This window comes from Perca fluviatilis, chromosome 19 (genome assembly GCF_010015445.1).
Source record: "Perca fluviatilis chromosome 19, GENO_Pfluv_1.0, whole genome shotgun sequence".
In the NCBI taxonomy this organism is placed as follows: domain Eukaryota; kingdom Metazoa; phylum Chordata; class Actinopteri; order Perciformes; family Percidae; genus Perca; species Perca fluviatilis.
In genome coordinates, this window is record NC_053130.1 from 18,624,851 (window position 1) to 18,637,110 (window position 12,260).

A 12,260-nucleotide genomic window follows, 5' to 3' on the forward strand; every position below is an offset into this window, starting at 1 on the left:
CCCACAGGCCACGAACAGCTGTCGAGATGAGAGATGACGACGAAGCGGACACACTGGAAGTTTGCTGGCCGGGCATATACAAACAGAAACCATGTTGGGTGTTTTGTATGTGCGTATAAGAAATATATTTTTAAACACTACACTATATTTATACAATAAGTAAGTGGAAATTCTATCCACACACCGTGGGTGATGAAATGCACAGTCATGTTTGAGCTGGTGACACTAAGTTTCCTAGTGTTTTATCTTAGCAAAATATTATTTATCAGAAGGTCAGTGTGTAATACTTGCGTCATGGGCATGCTTGTGATGAGATCGATTCATGTGCATATTTGTGTAGCTGGAATAATTTATTCAGGTTAGGTCTGATAGGGGTGTATTCAATAACCCAGCCTTGCTAAATTAACTTTGTTTGCTCTCTGGTCTTAGTCAAATATAACAGGAATGTGATACTGACTGTGTTCAATCAGCTGAACATGACAGGACTGGTTCAGCAGGGTAAACCCACAGTTATTGAACAAGCTAGTTATAGTACGAGTACAGTTATATCCATAGCATAACAGTTTCGTTTTTCAGTGACCGTGTAAAAACCCTCCGATTTCCTCATCCTCTTTACCTAGTCCCCTCAAATACAAGAAACTAGTCTGTATTTAATGCATACTTCCTCAGAGAAAAGCAGAGTAATTCAATTGATTTCCTCGACCTGGACAAAAAGGGGATTCCACATGGTGTTGGGAAAATTACAGCATAGTTCCCTTCCTGTACTTGGATGTGTACTTGCATGTATTTCCTTGATGTACATACTCAATATGTGTCACGTCTTTGTTTTGCAATGGAGTACACCTAGATTACGTAGTGACATTAACTGAAGGTAAAAACCGACAGAATCAAGAGAAGCCATTACTTGAATAAAAAGGTACAGAGACCCCATAGAGTCCCACCATTGATGTGCAGTGACTCTAGAATCCACTTTCAAACTACATCCTTGGGCTGGTGGGATAAGTTGCAATTGACATTTTGCGCCAGACTTCAGAAACAAGCCTGGCTTTCATGCTGCTGTTTGAACACTGGGGAAATCACTTGCAAAGGTCACTGAGCCCATTTCCTTTCTTTCCTCTCCGTGCATCTAAAGACCTGTAACAGCCCCTTTCAACTGCACTTCACTTACTGGCAGACATATTCAAATTTCTATATAGGAAGTGAAAGAAGGTATAGGTAACCAAAGTGCAAATAGGAGATGAGACAGCATATTTTATTACAGCTTGTCTTTGTTTTACCACGGTTGCTGTAACATACAATTTACAAGCTTCACATAGGAAGGAAATCCTAATATTGTTATTTGCATTAAACTGTGGAGTAGTTATTCTTTAAAAGGGTCTCTGACAGTTATTACATAAATAAAGCTGCATATTAAACCCAGGACTGCTTTACTTAGTTAAGTGCCCTTTGCCATTGTAAAACGCAGGACTACTACATGTCTCTGAAGTCCTTCTTCCCTATCCCACACGTGATCCAAAGAGAAAATACCCCTCTGCTCCACAAAGGTCTCGAACAGGTGCAGTCCACCACCTACACCAAAGTAGTGGGATTTGGTGGCGAGGTAGACCAGTCCATCGGGTGCCAGCAGTTTGTGGAGGGTCTCGTGTAGCGCAGGGTAGTATGCAGTGTTGTAGATGGTCTCTGAGGTGAATATAATGTCATATTTGGGTTGTGGGTCCTCCTTTTTAACCAAAGCAAGAAATGTGCTCCAGTCACCAGAGAAAAAACGACACTTTGCTAGTAATGGGTGCTGGGAAAGGTCTGCGGCTCTTTTCTTAGGTGGCGGGATGCCATCTTTTACCTCTTGTTTCTCTTTCACCTTCTTTTTACTACCATCTTCCTCCTGTATGTTTCCCTTCCCCCTCCATTCTTTGTCGTCTTCACTGTCTACTTCATCCTCCTCTTGGCAGTTTACTATAACATTTGGCACTGTGAGCTGTTCAATAACTGTACTGTTATAATCTTGGAAGTGGACCTGCCTGGCTCCTCTCTGCAGAGCCAATATCCCCAGCAGCCCCGCACCGCAGCCCAAATCCAAAACAGCCTTCCCCCTAAAGGTCTCTCCATCTTTCTCAATCAGCTCCAGAAGGTCGTAAGTGCACTCCCACACCTTCAGCCCTCCCTCGTACACGCCCGAGATGAGATCAGACCTCTGCTCCGCAGTGCGAGACAGAATTTTCTCTCCGTCCTCTCTCTCCGAGGCCGTCTTTTCAAAAACGGTCTCATTGAGGAAGTGAAGAGGAGGAAGGGTTCCTATGGTAAGCGTTTCAGTGACAGCATCCCTAAGGAGGAACTGTGGGTCAGATAGTGGAAGGTGCTCTTTGGCCTCTTTTACTGGCTCTGCTGGTTTGGTATCATCCTCCATCTGAAAAACACAAAGCAGTGGGCAAGGTTAGGGATGTTTTCTATATGTGTCTGATGGTGTGCATATACAGTATGACTACAGCACATAGAAAAACACATGCTTCAAGTTGAAAATATCATGGCTTGAAGCATATTTGGCAGTAAAGATATATAAATCAGCAATACACTACTGAGGCTGTGTAGCTAGAGGCAACTACTCATAGCACAGGAATGTTCACATTTAATTAGTCATGGTGCTTTTGGGTATTTGTAGGCATTTCCTACGAATTGTGGAGGTATAAATATAAGCATAAGTATTTTGTGTTGTGTGCTGTAAGTGTTTTGGAAAGAAACAAAATAAACACTTCATGTTTAATAAGAACAATTAAAATTAATTATTAAAGCTGTCACCTAACTTCACCACCTTACTTCAATTAACATTTTTAATTCTTACTAATCAAGTAGAGGTGATGTTGAAACACTGCTTTTTGAGGCTTTGATAACTATATTAATATTGGCGTAAAATGGGTTTCAGTTTCACATGACATCTGCTCATGAAATTATGAAATGTTGTGAGGTCATATGAATCAGCTGATCGGTTATTAGGTCTGGGATCCTTCTGGATGTGAAAACACCATGAACATGTAAGATCTTTGTGCAGTGATGCGTTCGATTGGATGTTAATTAGTCTACAATAATGCTACAGACTTTGTTACAAAATGCTCTTAGCTTGATACAATTGCCCTTTTCTAATTAAGACTGGTTGATGAACTTAACCATTAAACCGTTACAAATCAGCAGTGTTATTCACTGTGCGACTGAATCACTGTTTGCAAATACCATGTGCAATTTTTTTTTTTTTTTTTTAAACATATCTCTGAACTTTGGTTTCATACATTTAACTAACAACACATACTGCAAAGGAGGTTTGAGATGTGTGGGTGGCTGGCTTGAGACCAGTGGAGGTGTCGGTAAGAACAGGTCTGTCCAGTCACTTTCAATTCCACAATTCCTTTATTCCAAGCATTATCAAGGAGACAGGTTACAGGTTTGTATGGTTATGTGTGTATATGTGTGGTTTCTGAGGGGGAAAGGATATGGGATATAAGGAAAGGGGGCGTGGCAACTGCAGGACAGAGCTGAAATCTTCCAAACACATACAGTCTACTATCAATATGAATATACTATCAGTACGATTTCCGCTATGACTTTTTATTGACATGCCTCTGTCCTGTGACATCAAGGCTCATGAGCAAGGAGCTAGTCAACGCTCTCTAGATGATGCACCCCTAATTTATATTTCAATTTTCAGTGAAATGGAAGATGGAATAATACAGTGGAAATTACTAAATGAAATAATCTGCATATGCATAGTGTATGTCTGTGCGCGTGTGTATTAGTGAGGGGGTGTGTCCCTGCCATTTCCTGGTCCATTTAAGAGCATCTTTTCCTGTAACAGAAGAGATGTCTATCTTCATAGTTAGATGCAACTTAAAATCAATAATATTTAATCATTTTATTTAGTCTAAACTCTCATCTATAAAATTAAATATCTAAAAAGACAAATACATTATTTCCCATTATTATACGTAAATACCACCCATCTCATTAACGGGTTTAGAAATAATTTTTCTTCTTTGTGGGTGTTTTTACCTGCAGAGCAGACTGTCCAGAAAAGTTGTGCATCAGTGTCTCTTTTTCAACAACTTAACCAGTAGGGTTTTAGTTAGGTCTGGCTACACAACAATCTATTTTGGGATAGGGGAAAAAACGCTCCGGCTTGTTTAAACCAATCACAACCGTTCTGGGCGGTGGTGAAGCCCCAATAGTTAGACCAAGACGTGAGGCTTTATCCCAGCAATGCACATCTGTTGAGCCAAACTAGGTTTTAGTCATCTCAGTTCCTTTTTCATTACAGATTTTATGAAATCAGTTTTCTAAAGTGGGTTATTAACCCCTAAGCTTTTCTAAGTATAGATAAGTAATGAAGACCATTAAGTGGTAGTAAGTGGACCTTCAGTTAAGATTCCTGGCCTTATTTGTTCTCCTAGTATATTTTGCATTGCTAGATGGGAATACAATGTTGATATTGTACAGTAGCCTAATAACGTTATTTTTTTTTTTTTAAAGACAGGTTTAAGCATAAGCCTAGTAACTTACGGAAGGTTGGGGGGGGGGGCTCATGTTTTTTCCCTTACTACCCCTAGCCCTTATAAAATTATACCCGCCTCTGCATGCACATATCGTAACTTTCTTTTAAAACGACCAAATCCCATGGATGTATTAAGAGCCATTATCATGCCAGAATGTCACTTGGCAGAAGTCCCTGCTCAAAACTACATTGTGACATCACGAGCTGACAGCTTTGAGTAACTTAACCTAGAACACAATTTATCAGTGAGCTAACGCTACTCACAGCTTTAGCAGCAGTGTCTTTTTTTCCATTTTGCAATTCCTTTCCATCCACGTCGTCCGGGTTTGTTGTTCGTGCTGCAACGTCGAAGTTAAAACAAAATGACATGATGACTGACAACAGCGCACGCAGCTAGCTTGAGGTTGGAAAGTCGGTATCCCTGCTTCTTATATACTGTCTATTACTGCAGGCTCCACATGGCGAAGCTTGGTAGACCCGCTGCGTGTACGACCTACAAATCCCAGAAGTCTTAGAATCATAACCGAAACCCAGCTGCTAACTTTTCTATATTAATCAAGTAAAGTGACCGTTTCTTGTCAATTGTAATTAGGTTCATGTCATGGATGTATTAGCTAGGTTTAGATCATAGACTGTAGTCTATGGTTTAGATGCATATAACACAATACATTCATGATGTAAACAATGCCGTAATTAGTTCCTGACTCAGACTACCATGATGCATTTCGCCTCGATATTGGCGCACGCGCAATAACTCCGGATCAGGATTGAGATCTGTCAGGTCCCTGATCCTGCTCTTCTTCGCTAATATGTGGCAATAATCCCGTTTTTGCCTTGCTTTTGAAAATGTCGACGGGAGGAGTGGTTTCGGCAGGTATCTTACCTTCATAGAAAAGTGAGTACACCCCAAAATAAATCTGAAATCAAATGTTATTAAAAAAGAACGCAGCACACAGCGTCGGGTAATGTTAATGTTATTTGAATAGGAAAGCTGTGACATCCAAACAAAAGGGATTTGGGAGCGTTAGGATTATGTGAGTCAGTTCACAGAAATCTGTATTTATGGACTAAGTGGTTAAAATGTTAACGCTTTCATCATGAGGCGATAGTTTAGCTATTTGTAATGGTCTTGAATAGCTAGCATTGCCTGATGTGAAGCTGAATGCTGCCGCTGCTGACAAAAGTCAACTCCACTTCAGACTGTCCCTCTCAGTCGTCACCTTACCGTCACCGTGGCTGAAAAACCTCCACCCTGTCTGGAATGCAGCAAAGCAGCTCACTTTAGGTTAGGCTTTCAGGATATCTAACAGCCAGCCCTTTTTATACATGTTGGTTTGGTTTCCTCTATTTCATTTTATTTGCATGTGAATGCTCTGCCTTAGTTATCTAGCTGCACCTTTAAACTGTATCTGGACGTTACCTGGTGAGGTTATAAATCTCAGTTGGCAAAACGAGTTATAAAAACAACTCAACTTTCAAGTTGACTGGCTCCCAAATTCAGCGTTTGGTAAGTTTGATTTAATACACTTTGTTTGTTTGATTTAATTAGGGTAGTCAATCGACAGAAAATGAATTACCAACTAATTATCGATTAATTGTTTTAATCATGTTTTCAAACTGAAATGCAAAACATTGTCTGCTTACAGCTTCTCATTTGTAAGGAGGGGCCGATTCTCTGTGTCTTTATTGTAAATTTAATATGGGTTTTGGATTGTTTGTCAAACAGCAGCTAACATTTTTTTATTATTTATTTTCTTTCAAAGGTGCGTGCATATTACAGATGCAGAATGCGGTGGGGTCCCAGCTCAGCGCTCCATCTGCTGCGGTGTGTGCGGTTACGGTCATGTCCCAGGAGAGGAAGGAACACACTGCCATTGTGGATTAGGGAAATATGGGCTTACATGAGACTGCTGGTGCAGTCCTTTTACTTTAACTCTCTCACAGACTCCGATGTGGTTTTCGACTCAGTCTTTGAACCAGTGTTTTGGACTGTGGATTATGTCACCCGCTGGTTTGGCACGGTGAGTGTGTGTTTCTCAGTGTGTGTGCTTTAATTAGCTGCAGGGAGTTTTAAAGTTTTTCTCTGAAGAAAGTTTTTTTTTTGTGGATGTCCCCTGTCTTTGTCTGACAGCTGTTTGTTTGGCTGGTGGTGATACTGGTGAGCTCCATCTTAGTGATATGCTATGTGATCCTACTGCCTATGGTCCTCAAAACATACTCCCCTGAAGGGATTGCTTGGCACCTTTGTTATGGACATTGGAACCTCGTCATGATTGTTTTCCATTACTACAAGGCCACCACGACTTCCCCTGGGTACCCCCCTACAGTAAGATATCAACTACACTTTTCTGCAGAACCACATATCACTTTACTAATCTGGGTTTTATAAATAAACTATTATTATTATTATTATTATTATTATTATTATTATTATTATTATTACTAAAATGTAGTAATTCAACGAAAATGTCTTCTTTCAATCAGGAAAAAAATGACAGTCCATTTGTATCAGTCTGCAAAAGATGCATCATGCCCAAACCAGCAAGAACACACCACTGTGGTATCTGTAACCGGTGAGTCAATGTTGTTTTTCTTCTGTTCTGGTATTTCCCTTATTGATGAGTGGTCTGATGAGTGTCTAGCTAATTTGGATGGGCGTGGCCAGAATAGTTAGCAAATGTGTATCTGCCAGAGTTAATGAATCTTGAGCTCGCAGATTCGCCTGGTTTCCAGGCTATATGACTATCACTTTGTTATAATATCTGATTGCTCAATCTTCATGAAAAGACATTATTAAAAATCGCTGACTAGGTCGCCTGGGTAGCTCACCTGGTAGAGCAGGCGCCCCATATATAGAGGTTTACTCCTCGACGCAGCAGCTGCGGGTTTGACTCCGACCTGTGGCCCTTTGCTGCATGTCATTCCCCCTCTCTCTCTCCCCTTTCAAGTTTAAGCTGTCCTATACAAATAAAGGCCTAAAATTATCTTAAAAAAAGAAGAAAAAAAAGCTGACTAAAAATGTCTTAGTAGACCAATCTCCTTTCGACTGCTTAGTGGAATATATAATGGACTTGCAGGGGACAGACCTGGCTAGCAATAACTCTTTTGCCTCATGTTAAGCAAGAAAAAAACTGGAAGAAGTGTTGTCTATATAAGTTTCAGACTGCATATTGTATTTTTCCTTTGCAGATGCATTCTGAGAATGGACCATCATTGTCGTATCCTTTTCACCAACATTATTTCAAATACTTTTTTGATGTGACTATGAAGGGATGTTTTTCCTTAATGTCAGCATCTCAGCCTGGCTGAATAACTGTGTGGGCTATTTAAACCACCGTTACTTCTTCTCCTTCTGCGTCGCCTTGACCTTGGGCTGTGTCTACTGTAGCATCAGTGGCAGAGACCTGTTCCTAGAGGCATACAATGCTATTGAGGTGATTTGCTCTGACGAACACCACAGCTGGTCCCTGTGGGCCTACTCGGCATTTTGTCCTTGTAACTTAAGGCTTGTTTGATATTGTCTGTTACTTTTCCTCCATGTCTAGTGTCTTTCTTTGCGAGGGTTAACTGTTCCTTACTGACCCTGCCTTGTTTCTGTCTGTCACTCCATTAGAGCTTTAAGCATTTGGATGTGGTAAAGCCAGGGGTACCAGTAACAGGGATGGGAGTTCTCATTGGGCTTCTCCCCCCTGGCCAGGTACAGTCTCAAAAGTACAAACACAATAACATGATGAAGCTTACATGTTTTTTCATTATCCGTTACTTATGTAATATGGGCTCTTTTCATTTTTGTCAAGACCAACTATCAGACACCTGCACCTCCGTACACCTTTAAGGACAAGATGATTCATAAGAGCATCATCTACATGTGGGTGCTTACCAGGTAAAATATGCATTTAATATTGCCACTTGCCATACATATGGGACCAATTCAAAGCATGCTTTCTGTATGCAGTGTGTGTTCACACTGGAAAAATGACACAATTAAGTTTATTTGTTCCACAATGCAATGCATTAGGGCTCCTGCACACTGCCTGCGTGGCGTGAGCGTGTCAGCTGCGTGACATGTCCGTTTTTGTTTCGGCTCCCATGTTAACAGGTTAGAGCTTGCACACTGCCTGCGTGACACGCACGTCTCGAAAACGCGTGCATGCTAGAAATAGGACAGAAGCCTATTTTTCAAGTGACACGCAAGCGTGTTGGAAGAGTTTTCAGGCAAAATAGTATAGGAAAAGCTGTTTATAAGTCATTTTGACATGAATACATTTAATAAATGACATTTTGATGTTTGAAAGTCTCTAGGTTTTGACATAAATGCAGATATAAATGTAATTTAAAAAAAAAATGAAAAAACATTATCGATTATCAAATTTTGTCAATACAGAACGAAATATTCTGTAGCCTATTTTGACGTCAATACTGCCAACGTTATCTTTGCTGTTATCAAATCAGTATATATTTATGTTTATGGGAAACTTACATGGGTACAGACAAGGCTAGCAGCAGCAGCGCCGCGTCAGACACGTTTCTGGTGTGCAAAGACATAGAAAACGCCACGCAACTGACGCCACGCTCACGCCTCGCAGGTAGTGTGCAGGAGCCCTTAGGTAAATGGAGGAGCTGCTCATAGCTGCAAAAAAAATTTGTGGATGGTGGTGAAACAGGTCCAGGTTGATCTCAGAAAACAAACAAATGTATGAAATGTTTGAAAAAAACATTTTGCCTCCTCTTCGTCAAGCACAATTTGCAGAGGCATTTCAAGTTTACAATGTGATTGACACATCTTTAATCACTTCCTGTTAGTACAAAACAGTACAGTACATTGATTTCTTTCAAGCCTACTCCAAACATGGTTGTACTAAAGATTACATACTGTTGAGTGTCAGTATATGGAATAGAAATGTAACATGGTGGTTTTCTTTTACTATCTTGGCGGTGGATCAAATAAAACGTGTTTTGTTCTATTAGCACTGTGGCAGTGGCCCTGGGAGCTCTGACCATATGGCATGCAGTTCTGATAACCAGAGGAGAGACCAGCATTGAAAGACACATTAACAGCAAAGAAAGAAAGCGACTGGCAAAGCGAGGACAGGTGAGGCGAGCATGTTACTTATTTTAAATGTCAAAATAAGTAAGGTTGTGATAAATTGAGGGAGATTTTTCATGATGAGCCACAAACCCTCAATTAAAAGACAAGAGTTATCTTGGTTTAAACGGCAGTGAAAGCACTTGGTTTTTAAATACTCCTTTTCTTTTTCTTTGTCTGCTCTGCCAGGTTTACAGAAACCCTTTCGACTATGGCAGGCTGAATAACTGGAAATACTTCCTTGGGGTGGAGAAGAGAAGGTGTGTCTCTGATGTTTGTAATGATTTTCTGTTAAGTTACCCATTCGCCATCTTTGACCAACGCTGCCTTGTAATTCTTGTAACCTGTTCCGCTTTATCTTTTGTCTCTAGTCACTGGTTGACGCGTGTTCTCCTTCCCTCTGGACACACCCCACCTGGTGATGGTTTGACATGGGACATCTTCCCAGTTAAAAAGGACTTAATACCTGTATGACAGACTCTACTCAGGCATACTTTTAGCCTAATTTCAGCAGTCTTTGCTGTGTCCAACCTACTCTGGTCATTTGTTTTGGTTGGCTTAAAGGATCCTAGCATGGTGGCTCCACACAGCTGAAGAAATGGGGTCATGCCAACCTTCAATACCTCAAAAACTCGCAGTGGCATTGCTCATGGTTCGACGGTCTACATTTTTCACCAGTGAAAAGGCAATATATCATGGATGTTTTATTCTCCACTGGGTTTTATTTAGTCATACAAACGGGTCTTACTTGACTCTGAGCATTGTGAAAACTGCAGTACCATGATAATGTGTTATTTATCTGTATTTTGTACCTACTAAGTTAATAAATCTTTATAAATTGCTTTATTTAAACAATTGGACATAGTGAATACACACATTTGCTGTTATTACACGTACACAGGTTGCATTTTTGCAATTATGGTGTTCAGGTTTTTTGTTCCAGGATCACTTTACACTACTGTGCAGACAAACTCCACCTTCAGTGTTATGTCAGTGTTGCTTGTGCAGACAGACGCAGAGACACGCTGCTAGTAGGGGAGGACTAATTGAGATGCAGATTTAATCTGCAGATTCATATGAATATATTACATCAAAACAAGCAGCCACAGTAGTGGAGATGCACAAAGATGAAAGCAAATGAGCGTGAGGAGATATGGAAATTTCCTGTCCAATTTGACCAAGATCCTGCTGACTATTCCTAGGACATTTAATGCATTTGAAAATGAATGGTGATCTTGTCGGTTAAAGGATAAAATGCAAGAAAAAGATATTGGCAGATAATGAGAGAAGAGATTAAGGCATTATAACAGATTTCAGCCTGTTTCCAAGCCAGCCACTGATCAGTCTGTTTCTGTCTGAAACAGAGTACACACACACACACACACACACACACACACACACACACACACACGCATGCACACAGTCAATATTCAATCTTCCAGCAGATGTCAGTGTTCGTCAAGTTTGGTAGACAGATAGATATGTTTATGTTTGGGGGATAACTGATAATACTTTTTTTTTTAACTGCAGATTTTTAGAAGAATTTTATTAGAGGTCATCAATTTGGATAATTAGGAAACATAATTTCAATAGTAATATTAAAACAACATACTATTCATTTATTGTGACCATTTCCTCTCCTGTTGGTACTTGGGTGGAAAGCCATTCACTAGAGTGACATGGTGTGGTGAATGCTTGCTTGGCATAGTTAATAATGGCCAAGGGTTAGGCTAAGAATATGGTGTATGGTGCACATATGTCCATACTCCATACCTTCAATATGTGCTCTTATTTCCAGATGGTAAAACCCCTATACTCACTCTTGGACAAATTCAGCGTTTTCATGAAGGCTTGGATCAAGTTGTGCACAGTGAATTGGCTACAGAGTGACTTTTCCTCATTTTTATTGAGAGCACTTTTTTCTTATTTCCTCTATTCCACCACACACGCACTTTTTAATCTTGCCTGCCTGAATGCACTAGACCTATCAATAAATAGGATAAAGTCAACTAATGTTTTGTGCCAATATTAAATTGGATGGGATTAACCTGTTCCCAGTCTAATAACCTAATCCAATATAGTTTTACATTTATAGTTGCATTTATTTAGGCTACATACAAAAATGATCGACCTAAACTGACATATTTGTAGTTTTGCAGTGTATCAGGCTGGTTCCACACAGTTTTATTCCGATGAAACTGTAAATGACTAAGCAATAACCTCATAGAAGTTGGACTTTTTGGAAAAGACACCAGCAACAACTGTGTTATTAGTATTCTTAAATCATAGCCTATAGAACTCCATGGATGTGCGTTTTATTTTAAATTTCTAGATTGTATTTAAAAGGAGAGGAAAAACGTCTAACAAAAAACTAACATTAACCCTAGCTTACCCAATAAATACTTCCGCCTTGCATTTCAGACTAAAACCCCTGAAAAGAGGTTTACAAATGTTTAGCATGTTGCACAATAAACCCTAACGTTTATTTTTTACATTTTTGTTTCATAACCAAGTTTTTTATTATTTCAAAATTCTAATTGTTTGCAAACTGAATGGATAATTGTTTCCAATCGCTTAACTATTCTCGGGGGTCATTATCAGTTTCCGCTTTTATTCTGATGAGCTTTGAAGCAGGATCAA

General features: G+C 39.9%; 2 protein-coding genes across 3 annotated transcripts; one reads left to right on the forward strand and one right to left on the reverse strand.

Moving 5' to 3' along the window:
* Nucleotides 1-1,225: 1,225 nt before the first annotated feature.
* Nucleotides 1,226-5,156, reverse strand: mettl18 (methyltransferase like 18). Its single transcript, XM_039783712.1, has 2 exons — nt 4,799-5,156; nt 1,226-2,404 (listed from the first exon to the last, which is right to left on the reverse strand). Exons 1-2 carry the CDS (start codon nt 4,901-4,903, stop codon nt 1,436-1,438), a joined length of 1,074 nt encoding a protein of 357 aa, XP_039639646.1. The 5' UTR covers nt 4,904-5,156; the 3' UTR covers nt 1,226-1,435.
* Nucleotides 5,157-5,277: 121 nt separating this feature from the next.
* On the forward strand, nt 5,278-10,472 carry zdhhc16a (zinc finger DHHC-type palmitoyltransferase 16a). Of its 2 annotated transcripts, none has more exons than XM_039783710.1 (11): nt 5,278-5,429; nt 6,298-6,555; nt 6,666-6,860; nt 7,019-7,107; nt 7,724-7,752; nt 7,835-7,968; nt 8,148-8,231; nt 8,332-8,417; nt 9,503-9,626; nt 9,810-9,880; nt 9,992-10,472. In XM_039783710.1, the coding sequence occupies exons 2-11, from the start codon at nt 6,322-6,324 to the stop codon at nt 10,092-10,094; spliced, it is 1,149 nt and encodes a 382-aa protein (XP_039639644.1). In that variant the 5' UTR covers nt 5,278-5,429; nt 6,298-6,321; the 3' UTR covers nt 10,095-10,472. The 2 variants fall into 2 exon arrangements, with proteins under 2 accessions (XP_039639644.1, XP_039639645.1); XM_039783711.1 differs by lacking the exon at nt 5,278-5,429 and adding an exon at nt 5,472-6,041.
* The last annotated feature ends 1,788 nt before the right edge of the window (nt 10,473-12,260 follow it).

Excerpts from the sequence above, each read along its gene's own strand:
- mettl18 (XM_039783712.1), bottom strand. The coding sequence starts at position 4,903 with ATGTCATTTTGTTTTAACTTCGACGTTGCAGCACGAACAACAAACCCG. Across the intron at positions 2,405-4,798 it reads AAGACACTGCTGCTAAAGCT|ATGGAGGATGATACCAAACC; the intron begins GTGAGTAGCGTT and ends TGTGTTTTTCAG.
- zdhhc16a (XM_039783710.1), top strand. The coding sequence starts at position 6,322 with ATGCGGTGGGGTCCCAGCTCAGCGCTCCATCTGCTGCGGTGTGTGCGG. Across the intron at positions 6,861-7,018 it reads CCCCTGGGTACCCCCCTACA|GAAAAAAATGACAGTCCATT; the intron begins GTAAGATATCAA and ends TCTTTCAATCAG. Across the intron at positions 8,232-8,331 it reads GGCTTCTCCCCCCTGGCCAG|ACCAACTATCAGACACCTGC; the intron begins GTACAGTCTCAA and ends ATTTTTGTCAAG.